Below are 20,017 nucleotides of genomic sequence, written 5' to 3' on the forward strand. Positions count from 1 at the left end.
AGCTAAAAAATGGAGGGAGAAAGAGGTTCAGGAAATCCAACTTTGGAGGTGGGGACCACCCTCCCTGGGACTCTCCTAACTGAGAGGCGGGGAAAACCGCGGGGCCGGGGTGGGCATATACGGGAGTGTCCAGCAGGGGGCGCTGCGGGCGGAGGCGGAGCTGGGACCGGAAGCCGGGCTGGAGGCGTCCCGGTGCAGTCGGGGTCTCCTCCTACTTCCGCCGTCGCCGCCGCCGTCGCCGGTCTCGGCTGAGTTGTCGGCTGTGAGTTGCCGTCTGTTCGGAACCGCTGCTGTCGCCGCCGCGATGCCGCTGGAGAACCTGGAAGAGGAGGGTCTGCCCAAGAACCCGGACCTGCGCATCGCGCAGCTGCGCTTCCTGCTCAGCCTGCCCGAGCACCGCGGGGACGCGGCGGTCCGCGACGAGCTGATGGCAGCCGTCCGCGATAACAGTGAGGCCCGCGGGAGCGCCGAGTCAGCGGCCTAGGCCCGGGCGGCCCCGCGCTCCCCAGCCTGAGGGGTTTACCCCGACGGGGACCCCGAGATCAGACCTGGCTTATCCGCACCTCGGGGCTTTCATTTTCTCAGCACCTCCAGGCTTTCAGAGTGGTGTGCGGCTCTGTGCGCCTCCCGCCTTGGGACCAGGTTGGGGGTATCCCGAGTTGTTGAGCACCGAGCCAGAGACAGGGCTTATTGTCATTAGCGACTGGTCTCGGGGACGTTAGCATTGCCGGTGGAGGGTAAACTTGGCATCGGTTCCTTTTGCCCTTCCCAGTAGTGATGGCAGCGGACGCTATAGCCTTAAGTGCACGGGTCTGAGGTGTTTGTGGCTGTAAACAAGCTCGCCCTTTCTCTCAGTACAGCAGCCACCGAGAGGCAGACCAAGGGTTGCCCTATCCCCGGCCCTAGGAGAGGGCGGCGGTGACAGGCCTGGTCCTGATGTTGGCCTCCCAGTAGCAAGCACCTCGTGGTGCCCAGCCCTTTCCTGCTAATGGGCAGGGGTCCGGCGGACGACCTCACAGCTTGTGTGGGAGGAAGAAGATGGGGGTAAGCACTGTAGGGCAGGAGAGGGGGGCCCACGCCTAAGTCACACCCCTCTTGCTCTCTCTCAGACATGGCTCCTTATTACGAAGCCTTGTGCAAGTCCCTGGAGTGGCAGATGGACGTGGACCTGCTCAACAAAATGAAGAAGGCGAACGAAGACGAGTTGAAACGTTTGGATGAGGAGCTGGAGGATGCAGAGAAGAATCTGGGGGAGAGCGAAATCCGAGACGCGATGATGGCAAAGGCGGAGTACCTCTGCCGGATAGGCGACAAGGTGGGTGAGGTGGTCTCTCCTGTGTGTGTAGCCTGAAGTGGGCACTGTTCAGGGTCCCATTTTAAACATTAAGTACCCTCTTCCCAAAACTGCACAGGTAATCTGCTTACCTGAACTAGTGAATAGTGCAGAAATGAACGAAGAAAAAGTTAATGGTTTTCTTGCTACACTGTTCTCTCCTCGGCCCCCCAGACAGCAGCCAGGTGTGTATTCTTCCCCGTCTCTCCTTGTGATTCAGAGAAGTGCGTGTGCGGACATGCGTGTCTGCTGATGTTGCCAAACTTGGATGTTTCCGTCGTTTATTTTTGTAGCTTGTCTTGGTTGGGAAGCACTGGTTCTGGTGCTTCCCAGAACCAGTGCTTTACGCAAGTAATTGTCTGTTTGTAAGAAACTAAAATCTTAGGGTTAATGCTGAAGTTTTATTTGCTCTTTCTTTTTTTCTGCCTCCTGAGAGATTATCTTTTTAATTCTCTTATTGTACGTTTGTAGTCACGTGTAGGCACTTGTAGAAATTGGGCAGTATTGGTTTAAAAGGGTTGTTTTAAAGTGTATCGAAGTGTACTCATGCTGTGCTGTTTACTTTTTCTTTCAAAATTCTGTCTGGGTGACCGTCCATGTTAGTGCTTAGCTCTTGCTCATTCTGGTTGACTGCTGGTTAGTAGTCCGTTGTAGCAGGGTGATGCTGTGCTTTATTTAACTATTCAGTGGTTGGCCCCCTGTGGTGTTTTCAGCTGTTTTTTACTAAGATAAGCTGCTGCTGTAAAACTGTGCTTGTGTGTGCCTCTGTGTACATATGCTTGTGTCTCTCCAGCGTGTACCCTGAGATGAAATCTCAGGGACAGAAAACAGTCCTTGTCTTAGTATCTGTGACTGTTCTTCAGCCCAGCAGCCAACCTAACTTATGCTATCGGCGTAAGAGGGGCACCTGCAAGTATTGGGTCTTTTAAATTTTTTAACCTAGTTGTTGTATAATAGTGGTTAAGAGGATGGGCTTTGGATGTCCTTGACTGTAAGCAGTGTACCCTGAAGTGTTGAGATAATGGATAACATGGCATTAACTTTAAAAAATTGAGTACTGTGGACTCTTGGATCAGATTGCCTGAGTTCTGTTTCTGGCTTCAGTAATCATGATTTACTTAACTGGATGAGTTTCCTCAGCTATTAAATAGGAATAATGATAGTTCCCAGGGGCACAGGAGTTAGACTAGTACCTTGGCAAAGTGCTGAAATGTTAAGTGATCTGAACTGTTATTTATTATTTGATTTAAATTTAAAACAAGTTTATTTTTTTCCTGCTGACTATAGATTTAAGATCTGGTTATTGTAAAAGTTGAAAAGTACAGAACAGTTTAAAATATAGCTAATATAGTTTGAACAGGATGCAGTATTATGAATGAATGAGAAATGTCAAGCTTTTGATTCAGGCCTTGAGGAATTTCAACAAGGATACGCTGGAATCCACATTTTGTCCATTGGTGGTCTTCTAATAACATTGTCCATGTCTATGCAATAGCATTCTTCTAAAATGAGGAGTTTTCCTCGTTCCTCCGTTTGTTGTTTGTCTAACCTTTATTTACTGTTGGCATGCTGCATCTTTGCTGCTGTGTGCGGCTTTCTCGAGTTGCAGCGAGCAGGGGCTACCTCTTGTTGTGGTGGCTTCTCTGGAGGAGCGTGGACTCCAGGGCTCTCCGCCTCAGCAGTCGTGTCGCACTGGGCTAGCTGCCCTGTGGCACACGTGGATCCTCCCAGACCAGGGATCGAACCCGTGTCTCCAGCATTGGCAGGTGGATCCTACCACTGCGCCACCAGGGAAGCCCTACTTTGTTTTTAATATTTTATTTTATTTACTAAATGATCGACTTGGTGGATTTTTCTCACTGTACTGTATTGATTATAGTCATTATTATTTTTGCTGGTCAGTTTGTTATAGATTTGTTAGTGTAAGTTCCTTTAAGATGGTTTCTTTGTCCTTTTGACATGATCTCATTGGTCTTCCCTATTTTCTCATAAAACAAGATGTCACAGGCTCACGTCGTTTTCTTTCTTCTTTTTTTCTTTTTTGTTTTTTGTTTTTGGTTTTTCTGGCCACGTCACACAGCATGTGGGATCTTAGTTTCTCAGCTGGGGGTTGAACCCATACCCGCAGCAGTGGGAATGCAGAGTCTTAATCCTAACTGGACCACCAGGGAAGTCCCACATATTCATATTTTTAAAGCAATGAAAACATTTTATTCCACAATGATTTGAGATGGAATTGTATATTTAAATAATCAGTTGCATTCTAAGTGATTAAGGTAAAATTTTTTAATACTCTTTAGTTGTTAGGATTGATCATTTACAGGAAAGTAAAAGTAGCGTATTGTAATTGTTAGAGGAAAAATATTGAATATATAGAACAAAGAAGAATACTCAAACAATGGTGAATAAGTTATGAATGTGTTTTTTCCCCCTAGAATATAAGTATATGCTTAGACACATTTGATGTATTTCTTACACTTTATACACGTGGAGAGAATAGTAACCACCCAGCTTCAACAGTTACCATCTCATGGCCATACTCTTCTGTCTCCACGCCTACCTCTCCTCCCACTTTTTGCTTAGAAAATCCTAGACAGCTGTAGGTTTCAAAACATTTAACCTTTTCTCACCTGTTCGCCTTGTTCTCTTGACAGGAAGGTGCTCTGACAGCCTTTCGCAGGACCTATGACAAAACCGTGGCGCTGGGTCACCGACTGGATATTGTGTTCTATCTCCTTAGAATTGGTTTATTTTACATGGATAATGACCTCATCACTCGAAATACAGAAAAGGCCAAAAGGTACGTTTTAGTGGTGGGGGTATATTCCCTCTAAGTTACGATGCGATGAATAAGAAATTGATAGAAGAAATCTGTTTCTTTTGTTTCCAACTAGTACACTTGGTCAAATAATTAATGTACTTATTTAGGAAACTATTCTCTTTATATATTACTTTTTGGTTTAAGTTGTGACAAGTTGTTCTCTCTTTCATAATAATACAAAGCTTGCAAAAAGCACTGTTTATTTCCAGATTATGACTTTTGTTTTAATTTTATAGCTTGATAGAGGAAGGAGGAGATTGGGACCGGAGGAACCGCCTAAAAGTATATCAAGGTCTTTATTGTGTAGCTATTCGTGATTTCAAACAGGCAGCTGAACTCTTCCTTGACACAGTTTCAACATTTACATCCTATGAACTCATGGATTATAAAACCTTTGTGACTTACACCGTCTATGTCAGCATGATTGCCTTAGAAAGACCGGATCTCAGGGAAAAGGTAACGACTGAGTCTTTGATACTCATGTTTAGAGAATACACCATGCTTTTCCAGAATAAATAAACCATAATCATTGAAGCATACATTTGTTCTTTGAAAAACCCCTAGGTGATTAAAGGGGCAGAGATCCTCGAGGTGCTGCACAGCCTGCCGGCCGTCCGCCAGTACCTGTTTTCACTCTACGAATGCCGTTACTCTGTTTTCTTCCAGTCGTTAGGTAAGGATAGAGTTGTTCGTTCGGGCTGTCTTTATCTTATTCCTCACTCTGTCTGTGGACAACCTTAGATGATTTTTCACATATATGAAAAATACAGTGTGCAGAGATAGCTGTTGTTCTTTGGTCAGCGTGCCTAATCTTTGTCCATTCTTGTTAGACGCTGATCAAATATCTTTTTGTGTGGTCCACAAGGTAAGACTGATCGTTACATTTTTTAAAGGATTATTTAACAAAACAGAACACAGAAAAATGCATGACAGTTCTGCGGCCTCACCAGCTAGAGAGATCAGCTGTCTGGTTCTCTGCCGAGGAAGTATGCCTGACCCCTGAGCACGAGTGAGCAAGTGGTTCTAAGCATTGAGTGTTTTGGCGACTGATGTATGGGAATTTGACTCTCCTTTCAATTGAGTTAGCTGTGCATTAGCTGAGTCTTTGTGCTGATTTGCAAATCATTTTCAAGGGATGTTGGTTGAGAAAATGTGTTGAATGTGTTTGTGGTGTTCAACCCAGGGTTCCTTCCCAGATTTTCCTAAAACTTAAAACAACTTGGCATTGATAATTCTCTTGTCTGCTGCAAGTTTCGGAAGGTATTTGGTTAATATAAATAGGCAGCATTTACAAAACTTGGGAAAGGAGGACTCCAAATGATGATCTTTTACTTTCGAAGTGGGTGTTGGCCCAGTGCTTATGGCGTGCTTTCTCCATGCCTAGAAAGTTCGGCTGCCTTGTGGGAATTCACGTGTCTGTGCTCAGTCACATCTGACTCTGCACCTCCATGGACTGTAGCCTGCCAGGCTCTTTCTGTCCATGGGATTTTTCAGGCAAGAATTCTGGAGTAGGTTGCAATTTCATCCTCCACAGGATCTTTCCAACCCAGGGATCGAACCTGTGTCTCCTGCATTGGCAGGTGGATTCTTCACCACTGAGCCACCTGGGAAACCCCATGGGGATTCATACTCCCTTTTAGGCAGCGTGGGAACAGGGAAGGTGTGGAAGGACCTGTGTGGTCCTATCTTCTCATGTTGGCCCACACAGTTGGAAGTGTGGAATTGCCCTTCTCCCTTTTTTATGGCTATGGATCCCATGGTCTGTATTCTGCTCAAATGTGGAGCTTTCTCCTTATTCCTTTGGCCGAAGAGGTTTTTAATAAACCCTTTGTCTGCGTTCCTGGTGCTCTTATTTCATGCCCCATCTATTGACAAGGTGTGCAACCACACCAGTGCTTGCAGAACATCTTCATCACCCAAAAGATGCTCTGTACCCATCGGCAGTCACCTCCCCTTCCTGTTCGCAGCCTCTGGTCTTTCTGTCTCCATGGATTTGCTTATTTCGGACATGGCGCATAAATGGGTTTACACAGAGCCTCGTGCTCGGCTCCTTCTGCCAGCATGCTTTTGCTGTCACCTGTGCTGTAGCCTAGAGCAGAGCTTCATTCAGTTTACAGCTGAGTGACACACCGCTGCATGGAGACAGGGTTTTACTTATCCATTTATCAGGTGATGGACGTTATCATAAACAGTGTTGTAATGAATGTTTATATACAAGTTTTCGTATGGACACAGTGTATACTTTCTCCTGGGTGTATACCTAGTAATGGAATGGCTGGGTCATATGGTAACTATTTGAGAAACTGTTTGAGAAACTGCCAGACTGTTCTCTAGAGCAGCTACGCCGTTTTACCACCAGCAGCGTGTGAGTCCCAGTCCCATCCCCCCAGCCCCCACCATAATACATGTTAATCGTGTGTTTTTTTTGATTATAGGCATCTTAGTGGGTGCAGTGATACATGATGGTTTTGAATATCTCCATGTGTTTATTGGACATATGCCTTGTTTTGAAAACAAATTATTCTGGGATGCTTTATTACAGTTTTTCTCTACTGCTACCCAGAGTTATTAGGAGCAGACCTTACTTTTTTTTTCTTTGTAATGATCTTGACACGAGCACAGTGCCTGTCTGTGTCATTAAGTGCTTCGTGAAAGTGTCTGTAATTTGAGACACTTGGGATATGTACCAAATTTACTCATTTCCCAGATATTTAAAAATTAAAAAAAAACTTCATTGGAGTGTAGTTGGTTTACAGCGTTGTGTTAGTTTCAGCGGCACAGCAGAGTGACTCAGTCACACACATATTCACTCTTTGTTTATTCTTTGCTCATACGGCTTATCTCAGAATACTGAGCAGCGCTGCCCGTGCTGTCCAGCAGCCCTTGTTGATGTACTGTCTTACAATAGTGTGTGTGTTCTTCCCAAGCTCCTGGTTTATCCAACCCCCCCTTCCCTTTGGTAACCAGAAGTGTCTATGCTAAGTCTCTTGCGTCTGTTTCTGTTTTGTGAATGAGTTCATGTTCATCAGTCTGTAGACTAGACCAGTAAGTGATCTCATAGGCTTTTTGTCGTTCTTTGTCTGACTTCCTTCGCTTACTGTGATCATCACCAGGGCTATGCATGCTGCTGGAAATGACATTAACTCACCCTTTTCTTCGGCTGAGTCATACTTCATTGTACATGTATGAAACGCTCGCTTGAGCCATCCATCTTCCCTGGAGCTTTTGGGTGCTTCCTGTTGAGTTCAGTCCAGTCGCTCAGTCGTGTCCGACTCTTTGCGACCCCATGAATCGCAGCACGCCAGGCCTCCCTGTCCATCACCAACTCCCGGAGTTCACTCAGACTCACGGCCATCGAGTCAGTGATGCCATCCAGCCATCTCATCCGCTGTCGTCCCCTTCTCCTCCTGCCCCCAATCCCTCCCAGCATCAGAGTCTTTTCCAGTGAGTCAACTCTTCGCATGAGGTGGCCAAAGGACTGGAGTTTCAGCTTCAGCATCAGTCCTTCCAAAGAACACCCAGGACTGATCTCCTTTAGGATGGACTGGTTGCTAGTGTAAATGGTGCTGCAGTGAATGCTGGGTGCACGTGTCTTTCTGAAGTGAGGCTTTTCTCCACCTCAAGGCCAGGAGTGAGAGCAGGTCATGGGCAGCCTGTGTTTAGTTTCTTTAAGGAACCTCCATGTGTCCCTTCTGGTGACTGTTAGCAGTTTCCATTGTGCCCCGAAAGCATAGGCAGGTTCCCTATTCTCCGTGCTCTCTCCCACATTTACTGTTTGTAGTCGGTTTTTTTTTTTTTTTTTTTTTAAGCTTTTTACTTGATTTTGGAGTTGAACTGATGACTAAGATGTGACTGTTTCAGGTTCACAGCAGAGCAGCTCTGGCATCCGAACACGTGTATGCTTCTTCCCCACACTGCTGTTCGTAGTCTTTTTGATGATGACCAGTCAGACTGGTGCTAATTATTTCTTGAATAATTAGCAATATGGAGCATATTTTCATGTGCTTTCAGAAAAGGGTGGGGGGGAAAGGCAGCGTTTATCTTAAGCTGATCGCTTAAGATTGACTTGTTGAAGGTCCAGCATGCTTTGAATTGTTTTTTGATTACCTGCCCTAGGCCATTGCTTAAAGGGCAGGTGTCCTTTACAGCCCAGCAGGCCTTGTGAATTTGAAGAGTTGCCAGTATGCGCTGGGCTTGCCAGGTGGCTCAGCTGGTAAGGAATCAGCCTGCAATGTGGGAGACCTGAGATTGATCCCTGGGTTGGGAAGATCCCCTGGAGAAGGGAGCATCTACCCACTCCAGTATTCTGGCTTGGAGAATTCCATAGACTGTATAGTCCATGGGGTCGCAGAGAATCAGGCACCTGAGCGGCTTTTCTTCTGGCTTGTTTTCAGGTGTTGTTGTGGGAAATGTCCACATGGTGGCAGCACTTCTTCACGCCCCTCTCGGGTTCCTTGGGCAATCAGAGCCCTGGAGAAAAGTCGTGTTCCAGGGTTTTTGATAAAAGTGCAATGCACCACAGTTCTGGTCTCATGACTTCCCCCTTATGCTGCACCCCCCACCCCCCCCCAAGAGAAATCTCAAGCCTTCCCCAACCTGCCCTGCTGAGGGTGCTATGGTACTTAGGTGGGGTAACTCAGGAAGGAGGCTGGCGGTAGGAACCGCACCCCCAGGAGACTTAGAGACCAGGTGACATTGAGAGCTCTTTCAGCCCAGAGGGTCCACCATTCTGGGGTGCACTAGGCGTGGTTGAGCTCTAGGAGGGCCCGCCTGGATCTGGAAATTGGGGTCCCATCCACAGGGGACCAGGCACTCAGGGTCCAGACGGGGCTCATTTGCTGGTACATCCTCCCTAGCTCCCTCAGCCCCAGCCCAGTCCAGCCTTGGGTCCCAAGGCTGCTCAGGCTTCAGGGGTGTGACTGCAGCCCAGGTCCCCGGGCCTGAGGGGAATACTGTTGATATTTCTGTTGTTTTCTTTTTAAATTCTATTTTTATTGTATACTGGAGTAGAGATAATTTACACAGTGGTGTTTGTTTTTGGTGTTAAGCAACCTGGTTCAGTTACAGAGATACGTACATGTATTCCTCTTCATATTCTTTTCCTATCTAGGTTATTACAGAGTGTTAAGTAGAGTTCCCTGTGTTATTTATTAGGTCCTTGTGAATTACCTATTTTACATATTGTTGTTCAGTTGCTAAATCATGTGTGACTCTTTGCCACCCCATGGACTGTACCACACCACATTTCCCTGTCCATCACCATCTCCTGGAGTTTGCTCAAACTCATGTCCATTGAGTTGGTGATTCCATCCAACCATCTCCTCCTTTGTCGCCCCCTTCTCCTGTCTTCAGTCTTTCCCAGTATCAGGGTCTTTTCCAATGAGTCAGCTCTTCACATCAGGTGGCCAAAGTATTGGAGCTTCAACATTAGTCTTTCCAATGAATATTCAGAGTTGGTTTCCTTTAGGATTGACTGGTTTAATCTCCTTGCTGTCCAAAGGACTCTCAAGAGTCTTCTCCAGCACCACAGTTCTAAAGCATCAATTCTTTGGTGCTCAGCCTTCTTTATGGTTCCAACTTTCACATCCGTACATGAATACTGGAAAAAGCATATCTTTGATCATACACACCTTTGTTGGCAAAGTGATGTCTGTGATTTTTAATATAGGTTTGTCATAGCTTTCCTTCCAAGGAGCAAGCATCTTTTAATTTCATAGCTGCAGTCACCATCCACAGTGATTTTGGAGCCCAAGAAAATAAAGTCTGTCACTGTTTCCACTTTTCCCCCTTTTATTTGACATGAAGTGATGGCACCCAGTGCCATCATTGTAGTTTTTTTAAATGTTGAATTTTAAGCCATCTTTGTCACTCTGCTGTTTCACCCTTATCAGGAGGCTTTTTACTTCCTCTTTACTTTCTGCCATTAGAGTGGTACCATCTGCATATCTGAAGTCGTTTATATTTCTCCTGGATATCTTGGTCCTGCTGGTGGTTGATCCGGTGCGGCATTTCGCATGATGTACTCTGCATGTAAGTTAAATAAACAGGTGACAGTGTACAGCCTTGTCATACTCCTTTCCCAGTTTTGAACAAGTCAGTCATTCCATGTAAGGTTCTAACTGTTTGTTCTTGGTTTGCATACAGGTTCCTCAGGAGACAGCTAAGGAGGTCTGGTATTCCCATCTCTTTAAGAATGTTCTGCAGTTTGTTGTGATCCACACAGTCAAAGACTTTAGCATAGTCAGTGAAGCAGAAGTAGATGTTTTTCTGGAATTCCCTTACTTTCTCTATGATCCAGCGAATGTTGGCAATTTGATCTCTGGTTCCTCTGCCTTTTCTAAACTCAGCTTGTGCATCTGAAAGTTCTCAGTTCACATACTGCTGAAACCGACTTTGAAGGATTTTGAGCATTACCTTGCTAGCGTGTGAGATGAGTACAACTGTGCGGTAGTTGGAGCATTCTTTGGCATTGCCTCTCTTTGGGATTGGAATGAAAACTGACCTGTTCCAGTCCTGTGGCCACTGTTAAGTTTTCCAAATTTGCTGGCGTATTCAGTGTAGCACTTTGACAGCATCATCTTGTAGGATTTGAAATAGCTCAGTTGGAATTCCATCACCTCCACTAGTCTGTTCATAGTGATGCTTCCTAAAGGCCCACTTGACTTCACACTCTAGGACGTCTGGTTCTAGGTGAGTGATCTCACTATCGTGGTTATCTGGGTCATTAAGATCTTTTTGTATAGTTCTTCTGTATATTCTTGCCGCCTCTTCTTAATGTCTTCTGCTTATGTTAGGTCCATACCGTTTCTGCCTTTGATTGTGCCGGTCTTTGCATGAAAGCGTCCCTTGGTATCTGTTAACCGGTTTTCAGGTTGTTGTTACAGGAAACGTCCACAAGGCGGCAGCGGTCCTCCATGCCCCCCTCCAGTTTCTTGGGCAATCGGAGCCCTAGAGAAAGTTGTGTTCCGGGGTTGTAGATTAGAGTGGAATGTGCGAGGGCTCGGGTCTTTTGACTTTTTCCCCCTTCTCCTGTACTCCCCAAAATCCCAAGACCTCCGTGAACTGTGCTCCTGAGGGTGCTGTAGTACTTGGGTAGGGCAACTCCAAGGAGGGAAGCTGCTGGTGGGAGCCTCACCACTGGGAGACTTGGAGACCAGGTGACAGGTCAAAGCTCTTCCTACCCGGCGGCTCGACCGTAATCTGGGTGTTCTAGTCTTGACTGAGCTCTCGGAGGGCCCCCCCTAGATCTGGAGATTGGGGTCCCATTCACAGGGGACCAGGCACTGAGGGTCCAGGGGAGGGGGACTCCATTGCAGGCACGTCTCCCCCATTCCCTCAGCTCCACCCCAGCGCTGCCTTGGCAACAGGCTGCTCAGGCTCCAGGAATGTGACCGCATCCCGGGTCACCCAGGCCTGCAGGTAATACCATGGACATCTCTTTTCTTTTTAAATTTAAGTACTTTTTGTGTGCTGGAGTAGAGTTGATTTACCCAGTGGTGTTTTTGGTATGAAGCAAACTGATTCAGTTACATGATACATATGTGTATGCTTCTTCAGATTCTTCTCCTGTCTAGTTATTACAGTGTTGAGTTCTCTTATACAGTAGGTCCTTGTCAGTTATCTGTTTGTAAAATACATGTAATATATTACTGTGTGTGTGTAAACCCCAGCCTCCTAATGTATGCCTCCCCTCCCCCAACACACCTTTCCCCTTTGGTAACCAGAAGTTTGTCCTAGTTATCAAAGTGTGTGCGTCTTTGTGTTTTGTGAATGAGGTCCTTTGTATGGACTTTGATATTCTACCCATAAGTGATATCATAGGCTTTTTGTCCCTCTGACTTCCTTCACTTAGTGTGATCATCTCCAGGTCCATCCACGTTGCTGGTGAAGGCATGAGTTCATTCTTTTTTGTGGCTGAAGGAACATTCCATTATGTGTATGTACTCATATGTATCTGTTCCTCCGCTGACAGGTTGCTTCCCTGTCCTGCCTGTTGTAAAGTGCTGCTGTGAGCATTGGGGTGCATGTATCTTTTCCGATTATGGCTTTCTCCACATATATATGCCCACGAGGGGAACTGCTGGATTATGTGGTAGTTCTCTGTTTAGTTTTTCAGTGAAGCCCATATCCTGCTCCATAGTGGTTGTTGCTAGTTTACATTCCCACCAACAGTGTAAAAAGGTTCCCTTTCCTCCATACCCTCTTCAGCATTTATTGTAGACATTTTGATGATGGCCATTCAGATCATGGTGAGGTGATGCCTTATTGTAGTTCTGATTGCATTTCTCTGATAATTACAGATGTTTCTTGTGCCTCGTGGCCATCTGTATTTCTTCCCCTGAGAAATGTCTATTTAGATCTTCTGCCCCCATTTTTTCTTTTTTAGCTGCTAGGCATGTGGGATCTTCTGTGACCAGGGGTCAAAGGCTTGCCCCTACATTGAGAGCACAGAGTCTTAACCGTGGCCCACCAGGGAAATCCTGCCCGTTTTGTGATTGGGTGGTTTGGTTTTTGACCGAGGGCTGCAAGAGCTGTTGGTGTGCTGTGGAGATTAAGTCCTTGTAGGTTGCTTTGTTTGCAAATGTCTCCCATTCTTTGGGTTGTCTTTTCATTCTGTGGTTTTTTGAGGTGAAGGAGCTTTTAATTAACTCCTGTTTATTTTTTACTCTAGGAGGTCATCAAAAAAGACATTGCTGTGATTTATGTCAGAGAGTGTTCTGTTTTCCTACATTTAGGTCTTTGATCCATTTTGTTTATTTTCGTGTGTGGTGTTAGGGAAGGTTCCAGTTTCATCCTGTCACATGGAGCTGTCCAGCAGCACTTACTGAAGAGACGGTCTTTTCTCCATTGTATGTTCTTGCCGCCTTTGTCATAGATTAACTGGGCATAGGTGTCTGTTTATTTCTGGACTTGCTTTCGTGGTCCGTTGACCTGTCTGTCAGCACCATGCTGCCGACTACTAGCCCCGTGGTGCGCCCAGTACGTTTCTTGCACTAAAGCCCATGTTACTGCCATTTCTTTGCAGTGGCTCATTGTGTTTTCCTGCCGAGTAGCATTTCGATGCGTGTGTGTCACAGTCTGCTGCCTACTCAACCTGCAGGCGGGGTGCAGGCAGAGCGGCCCTTGGGCACCCCTGGGACGGCGGGGCCAGGCCTGGGACCGCCCTCCATTTCCCAGGCATTTTAAACGCAAAGGACAGACAGGTGAATCTTTTGACAAGTTACCATTGTATCATTTACCGTCTGCTCCTGCGTAGTGAGATATGTAGCATTTATTTGGCTTTGTAATAAGCTTTTTTGCTTTGCTAAGTATTCATAGACTGTGTACTTTGAAATATTTTACTTGAAAGAGGAAGTAACATCCTTTTCTAGGTAAAACCTAGTTTTCAGAAGTTTACAAATAAACCGAGGTGAGAAAGTCTTAATGTCCAAATTCATATTACAAATTACACAGAATTGTTCCAGAATCATTTTAAGATAGTTATATATCCTCCCAGAACTTCTGGTCATTACATACTTGGAAAATTGGAAAGTAGCAGTCACCCCAAAACCCTGAGGTTTTCTGTATATGTGGAAAATTTTCTAATGTATCACATAAAGAAGAAAGAGGCGCTCTATCCTTGGCTTGCCTGGGCTCTTTCTCTTGAGGCAACCGCTGAGCTCAGGTTCCAAGGGCATTTGTGTCCAGAGACACAGGCACGAAGCACCATTAAATACACGTAGGTGTATTTTACACACAGGTTTCTAAGTAGCTTTTTAGGATTTTTAAGTACCTTTTTCCCTAAAATATAACGAGTATTTCTTCATGTCTCCGTACATATAGGTGGGCATTGGGTCAGTAAGTATTTTTAAGTGTCTCTCATGCGTGGGAGAAGGAAATGGCAACCCACTCCAGTGTTCTTGCCTGGAGAATCCCAGGGCGGGGGAGCCTGGTGGGCTGCCGTCTGTGGGGTTGCACAGAGTTGGACACGACTGAAGCGACTTAGCAGCAGCATGCGTTGGACACTGTATACGTAGCGGCAGATCTAATAGGCGGACCTCCTTGGAACTGCCAGTTAACCTTTCTTCAGCACCTTAGTACGTCAGTGTATTGAATTCTGTATTTTCTCCGGCTGTGCCTCATCCTTTGTTAGGCCTTTCAGTGGCTAACTGGCCTGGGCGCTGTCATTGCCCTTCTCTCTACCTGTATTCTGTTATCAAGTACACATGGATGGCAGGGATTTCCAAACGTGAGTCTCCAGCCCCAAACCTGCCAGCGAGCACCAGACTCAGGCCTTGGGATCTTCAACCTGGATATTAGTAGGAGAGTCCATCTCCACCTCGCCAAAGTGTAACGTTTGAATCTCTCCCCACCCCACCCAAAAACTCAAAAAAGGAGAAATTCTCCAAGGATTTTTATCTATTCTAGCCAGAAATAAGTATACGCTAGACTCCTTGCTCACCTTCCCTGTCTGCATAGCTGTCCCCCTGCTACCCTCTGAACCCGCCCTCCTCTCTGTTCCAGGGCTGAGCCGGGCTCTGCCTGCTGCGTCTGTGTTGCTCTAAGTCTTCGGTCACTATTCAAGTTTTATTTTCATGGAGCTTGTTTTTATTCTGGGAGGCTGCCTTGTTTGTTCATTTCTCTCTTCTTCCCCTTGGAAACTGAGTTGCTGTGGCAGCAGAGACCTTATCTTGTGGTTTCCCACCACATGCTCATTACTTAGAATGGTGATAGGTACTATTATTCAGGAAAATGATCGTACTTCTGTGGATTGCTCGTTAATATTCTATGTACACTTTATAGATCAAGGCTAGTAATTTTTATCATGTTATAAATCCGCCTTCTAGTTTACCAGTTTATCCAAAGGGAGGTTGTTATAATTTGTCATCTTATTCATTGCAGCTATTGTGGAACAGGAAATGAAAAAGGACTGGCTTTTTGCGCCTCATTATCGATACTACGTAAGAGAAATGCGAATTCATGCGTACAGCCAGCTGCTGGAATCGTACAGGTCATTAACCCTGGGCTATATGGCAGAAGCTTTTGGTGTTGGTGTGGAGTTCATTGATCAGTAAGTCTGAACAGCATCGTGTTAATTTACTCTACAGTTATACCTTTGAATGTGTAAACTTGTACACTGTCTCCACTCGCACACTTTCTCCTTGTGTGTTTCTGCTTTGGTGCTGTGGTAGCAAAGTGGTCTCTGTTACGCCTTGGAGATCCACTCTGCTACGACAGTAGTGACTCTTAGCTCACTGTCTTACATTTCACGTTAGGTCCTAGCTCTTGTGAGAATGCCTTCAATTTTTTGGTTGCTAAAAATCGAAGACTTTGAGCCTTCGATTCAAAGGTTCATCAGATAAATAGGTACTAAGCCCTTACTGTATGGTTGGCATTATTCCAGGTCTGTCTTCATGGAGTTTCATTCTAGTTTTGGGGAGAGTTGGCAAGTATGCACAAAAACGTGTGTGTCATTTCAGATAGAAGTGAGTCTGCAGCGATAATCAGTTGGTGCAGAGAGATGCACAGCTGCAGCCTAGTGGGAGGCGGGCAGGTGGATAGGTGTGCGGGGCCTGGGGTGGGGAGCTGGGACTTTACGTCATCCCGGTGCCCTGGGAGCTGCTGGAGGACGTTCAGCCTGTGGGTAAGTAACGGTGTGTCTTCGCACACCAAGGGGACGGGGGCGGGGAACCAGGGCGAAGTAGATATTCAGAGGGGGAGCTGTCCATGTGGCATCTCGTGAGAAGTGGTCCTTCACTGTTAGCTTTGAGGATTAGTCTGCAGTGGCTCACGGTGGTTATATAGTAGTTTCTAATGAAGTTCTAAGGCATTTCATTTTTAAAAGACCATACTCTGTTTAGCCAGTTTGTTTTTTCTAATGTTTTATTACGAAAAATTTCAAACATGGAGAAATTGCTGTATAAATCTTTAACACTGTGTTTGCTTTACCTTATTTTTCACGACTTCAGAGACAGTTACAGACATCAGTACATTTCATCCTCGGTCACCTTGGCATGCACATGAATATTTATTTATGGGTTAGTTTAGAGTAATATTTACAATCAGTAAAACACACAAAGTATAACCAAATTATGGAGCCAGAAATTTCCTCATTCTCTTCCTTTGAAAGAAAAAAGACAGTGAGTAGTTTTATTATCCATCCAAAGTAAAAGGCTGGGCTCTCCAGGGAGCTTTGGTTTTCTTGGTGAAGTTAAAAGCCTGGTGGTGAGGGCCGATGAGTTGTTCCTCATGGGGTCGTACTGGAGGAGCTCACTGGTGAGCAGCACATGGAGAGAGGGCGTTGGTCTGGCTTCTTTCTTTGCTGTTTCTTAACAGTGTGATGGTGGTGAGAAGGCCGTTCGTTGCTCCGTGGGAGCAGGGTGAGGCTCAGCTGTCTGTGGATAAGGTGCATAAAGTAGGAAGTATTGTTAGACACGCTGCAGTATGTGGTATTTGAATTATTTCGTTTTTCCCTTCATGTTCTCAGCCCAGCTTGAGAGGCAGAGGTTTCAAGCACACACTGAGCTGTGGTGTTACCTAGAAACGCCTTGCTTTAAATTTGTTTCTTACCTTATAAAATGAGTTTAGGTGAAATCTTTCTGTAAGTTTAAAGAACACTTGTACTTCGTTTTTCCATTTCCTTAGACTCAGTAAGATACTGGTGGAGAAAAGGACCAAGCCATCTGTGAGTAGACACATCTGTTACTGACATATGTAAGGTTAGAAACCATACCCGTGGGCTGTATTGCATAATTTTGGTGGTAGGTGTTTTATCTGGAACTTAGGATGCAACTCTGGTTTTTAGGTTCTCTTTACACAGCAAATATTTGGCTCATTCTTACCGGACACCTGTATATGAGGCAGTATCTGGGTGGCTTGGAGAAGATGAGTCGTCTTGGGGTATGTTTGATTAGCACACAGGGAGACAACAAAAGCGTAGTTTGGATCTAGGGAATGGGACTTAGGCACCCATTTAGGGCAGGAAGGAGTTAATTTTGTCATTTCAGAAAGGAGGCTGTGCTGAGATAGCTCTTGGGGGCCTTGAGAGTGGATGTCATTGCATGTCTAAGATTTTTACAGGAACTAGGGTGAATGAGGGCACGTAGGTGGAAGGAGTGGCCCAGACAACTGGAGGGAGCACCAGCCTGGCTTACTGGAGGGCGGCTGTGGCGGCGTGCGCCGGCAGAGCCGCAGCGATGAGCAGGAACAGATAACCGTGGTGCATCTGGAGTCTCCTTCAAGAGTCGAGGGCGTAAACGAAGGGCAGGGGAAGCAGCAGCTGCCCGCGGTCTTAGCTCGGCAGAGGGCACGCTGAGTCCCAGTCTGCTTTCAATGCCTGGGCAGTGCTGCTCGCTGCAGCTTGTCCTAGCTTTCTCTCGAGTTTGCCCAGCTCGCCTGTGGATCTCAGTAGGACTCACAAGGCTGGGGCTGTCCGCCTGCGTAGTTTGCCCTGCGGGCCTCAGACCCAGAACAGTAGTGCAGATGGGTTTCGCAGCTGCAGTCTGGAGACGCAGCTGTGTGAGTACCTGGAAAGTGACCGCAAGTGAGTTTAGAACCAGTGAGCTTTTAAAAAAATGTTCACAGTTTACCTAAAGCCACTCAGTAACATGATTCAAAAACTAACAGTTGAAAGAATGGCTGTTGTAGTGACTAAATCAAATGTATCAAATGTATTTTTAATGAGGATAGGAATAGAGCACGCTCTGTAAACATAGAGTTCTTACTAATTTAAGATAAGCTGGTGGCGCTTTGAAGCTAGAAGTTATCTTTTTTTCCTTACCTGGTTTCTGGGATTTGTGAGAGTTAAGCTGCCTTCACATCATTCTCAGCCACGTTTCCCCACCAACTTGAAATGGCACTTTGGGTGTTTCTGTGCTAGGAGCAAGATGGTGTAGTATCGGGGAGAGTCATCTGTCACAATTTTTCTTAATTAGGAGGACTCTTATATGAATCTCTAAATTCAACCTAGTTCTATTACAAATAGGTATTTTAAAGGCATCAACTTTCCACATATTCTCTCCGGTATTACTGAAAAGTTGTCTTCGTGCAGCTCTCGTAGCTATCTAAGGGTTTCATTTTCCCCCACGTCACAGGGCGGTAGACAGACGGAGAGTCTCCACTTCGCTGCTGTTGAGGGGTGTGTTCAATAACTGTCCCCCTTAAGGGGGTCAGCTCAGCTGCTGTGTGTCCAAATATTACCTTGAGTAAAAGACAACTGAATCATGTATTTAGTGCAATTCATTTTTCTAACAGTTCTCTATAAGGCTAATGCTAAACGCTTTTTCCCTTCTCTCTCAATTAGGGAACTCTCCAGGTTTATTGCTGCTGGGAGGCTACACTGCAAAATAGATAAAGTGAATGAAGTAGTGGAAACCAACAGGTACGTAAGTTTCTGTATCATTTGTAATACTTGCAGCAAAGGACATTCCTAAAACAGAGTGCCTTCTTTTTAAAGTAGGGCAGCTATCGTTACTGTGACTGCTAACTAACTCGTGTGTTCCCTGGATTTACTTATAGACCTGACAGCAAGAACTGGCAGTACCAAGAAACTATCAAGAAAGGAGACCTGCTATTAAACAGAGTTCAGAAACTTTCTAGAGTAATTAATATGTAAAACCAAATACACAAAGGGTTTTCTTTAGCGCTTATTGGGAATTTTTATAGCTTACTTGTGCCCAGTTGAACTGTGTAAAAAATAAATACTGCATTGTTTCTTTCAACTTACCTTTTTCTTATATACATGCACAGCGTTAAGGATGGGGTCCAGTAATACCACATTTACATCCTCTGAATCTTTGGTTTATGGTATAATACTTACAGAGACTACCTGAGTTCAAATCCTGACCCTTCAATAAAACAAAAGTAAGAGATGGCATTAAAACATACAGCATAGGGGAATCTTTTCCCACTTAGGGAATCAGAGGGGGTTAAGTGCCATGGAAAAAGAAACCTAAAACCCGGTAAAGGTGGCGGTGAAATGAGTAGGCCGTGAAGAGCTCTCTGCTGTCGGGTGTCATAGAAGCCTCTCCAGGGAGGTGATTATAAATAAAGAGGAAGGAGAGACCATCTACACCCCTACTGAGGGGAAGAGAGGCACTGGAGGCTTTCAGCAGAGGAGTGGCCAGGCCGCCTCACCGTGTGAGTGTCAGCACGGCCCGGAGCTGGCTGCTGTGGAACGCCTGTGGAGACAGCGGGAGTTGCTCATTGAGTGCGTCCAGGCTGGCTGAAGGCTCATCTTGATAAGAGCAGTTTTGCTAGAGCAAGAGAATCGCAACAGCATTTTACTGTAAAATCAAGGGGAGAGAAGCATGGGTGAGAGGCTACTAAAAACCTTACCAACTTGGATCACTAATTTCTTCAAGAAACTGGAAATGTAAGTACCCTTAACAAAATCCACAACCATAGGATCAGTGCTGTCCGTTAAGGCCAACACAGGCATCACTCATTGCGGTCCTTCTGGAGGATTCGTTTTCAGCCAGTTACCTCATTGCAGTTCATGCTAGAGGGGAAAAGTACCATTAAAATGTCAGTTTCTTAAAATAACTTTCCCTCAACTCCCCGCTATAAAACCACCTAGACTGACGTGATCACAGAGCAAAGCATTTCAACTGAAATGTAGGCTGGATGTTGGCTTTTTTTTTTAACCATTTTAGCCCTACCACCTAAAATTAGAGGAGGGTAATAGGTAAGAGACACTAAATAAAAAAGAAAGAAATGCTGTTCATTCCTAGCGCAAGATGGGGAAGCTGAAAACCAAGCCTGCAGATAAATGTCTAGGGAACTTGCTTTATGGTGCATAAGCAATATGATTCTGATGTGAGGGAGTCCAGGTTTTGGAGGCCGTACAGTATAGGACAGATAGCCCTGAACACTGCGGCTAGAAA

General features: G+C 45.5%; 2 protein-coding genes across 16 annotated transcripts in view; one reads left to right on the forward strand and one right to left on the reverse strand.

The window, feature by feature from the left end:
- The first annotated feature begins 240 nt into the window (after nucleotides 1-240).
- On the forward strand, nucleotides 241-18,853 carry PSMD6 (proteasome 26S subunit, non-ATPase 6). 2 transcript variants are annotated; one of them, NM_001034649.2, is given in 8 exon segments: nucleotides 241-449; nucleotides 1,110-1,315; nucleotides 3,988-4,133; nucleotides 4,391-4,610; nucleotides 4,719-4,827; nucleotides 15,036-15,204; nucleotides 18,436-18,513; nucleotides 18,651-18,850. In NM_001034649.2, coding segments are annotated over 8 exon segments (1,170 nt in total). In that variant the 5' UTR covers nucleotides 241-304; the 3' UTR covers nucleotides 18,748-18,850.
- ATXN7 (ataxin 7) overlaps nucleotides 15,999-20,017 on the reverse strand; it is a 167,943-nt gene continuing 163,924 nt past the window's right edge. For 8 of the 14 annotated variants that reach the window (XM_059880155.1, XM_059880157.1, XM_024983197.2 and 5 more), the window contains 2 exons: nucleotides 19,515-19,632; nucleotides 15,999-19,417 (listed from right to left, as the gene is read on the reverse strand). The gene's annotated coding sequence lies outside the window, so the exon portion shown is untranslated. Of the gene's footprint in view, nucleotides 19,633-20,017 lie in introns of all 14 variants that reach the window. The other 6 variants (XM_059880150.1, XM_059880147.1, XM_059880153.1 and 3 more) reach the window with 6 other exon arrangements.

This window comes from Bos taurus, chromosome 22 (genome assembly GCF_002263795.3).
Source record: "Bos taurus isolate L1 Dominette 01449 registration number 42190680 breed Hereford chromosome 22, ARS-UCD2.0, whole genome shotgun sequence".
NCBI lineage: Eukaryota > Metazoa > Chordata > Mammalia > Artiodactyla > Bovidae > Bos > Bos taurus.

Excerpts from the sequence above, each read along its gene's own strand:
- PSMD6 (XM_059879787.1), top strand. The coding sequence starts at position 1,112 with ATGGCTCCTTATTACGAAGCCTTGTGCAAGTCCCTGGAGTGGCAGATG. Across the intron at positions 4,611-4,718 it reads GACCGGATCTCAGGGAAAAG|GTGATTAAAGGGGCAGAGAT; the intron begins GTAACGACTGAG and ends AAAAACCCCTAG. Across the intron at positions 4,828-15,035 it reads TGTTTTCTTCCAGTCGTTAG|CTATTGTGGAACAGGAAATG; the intron begins GTAAGGATAGAG and ends TATTCATTGCAG.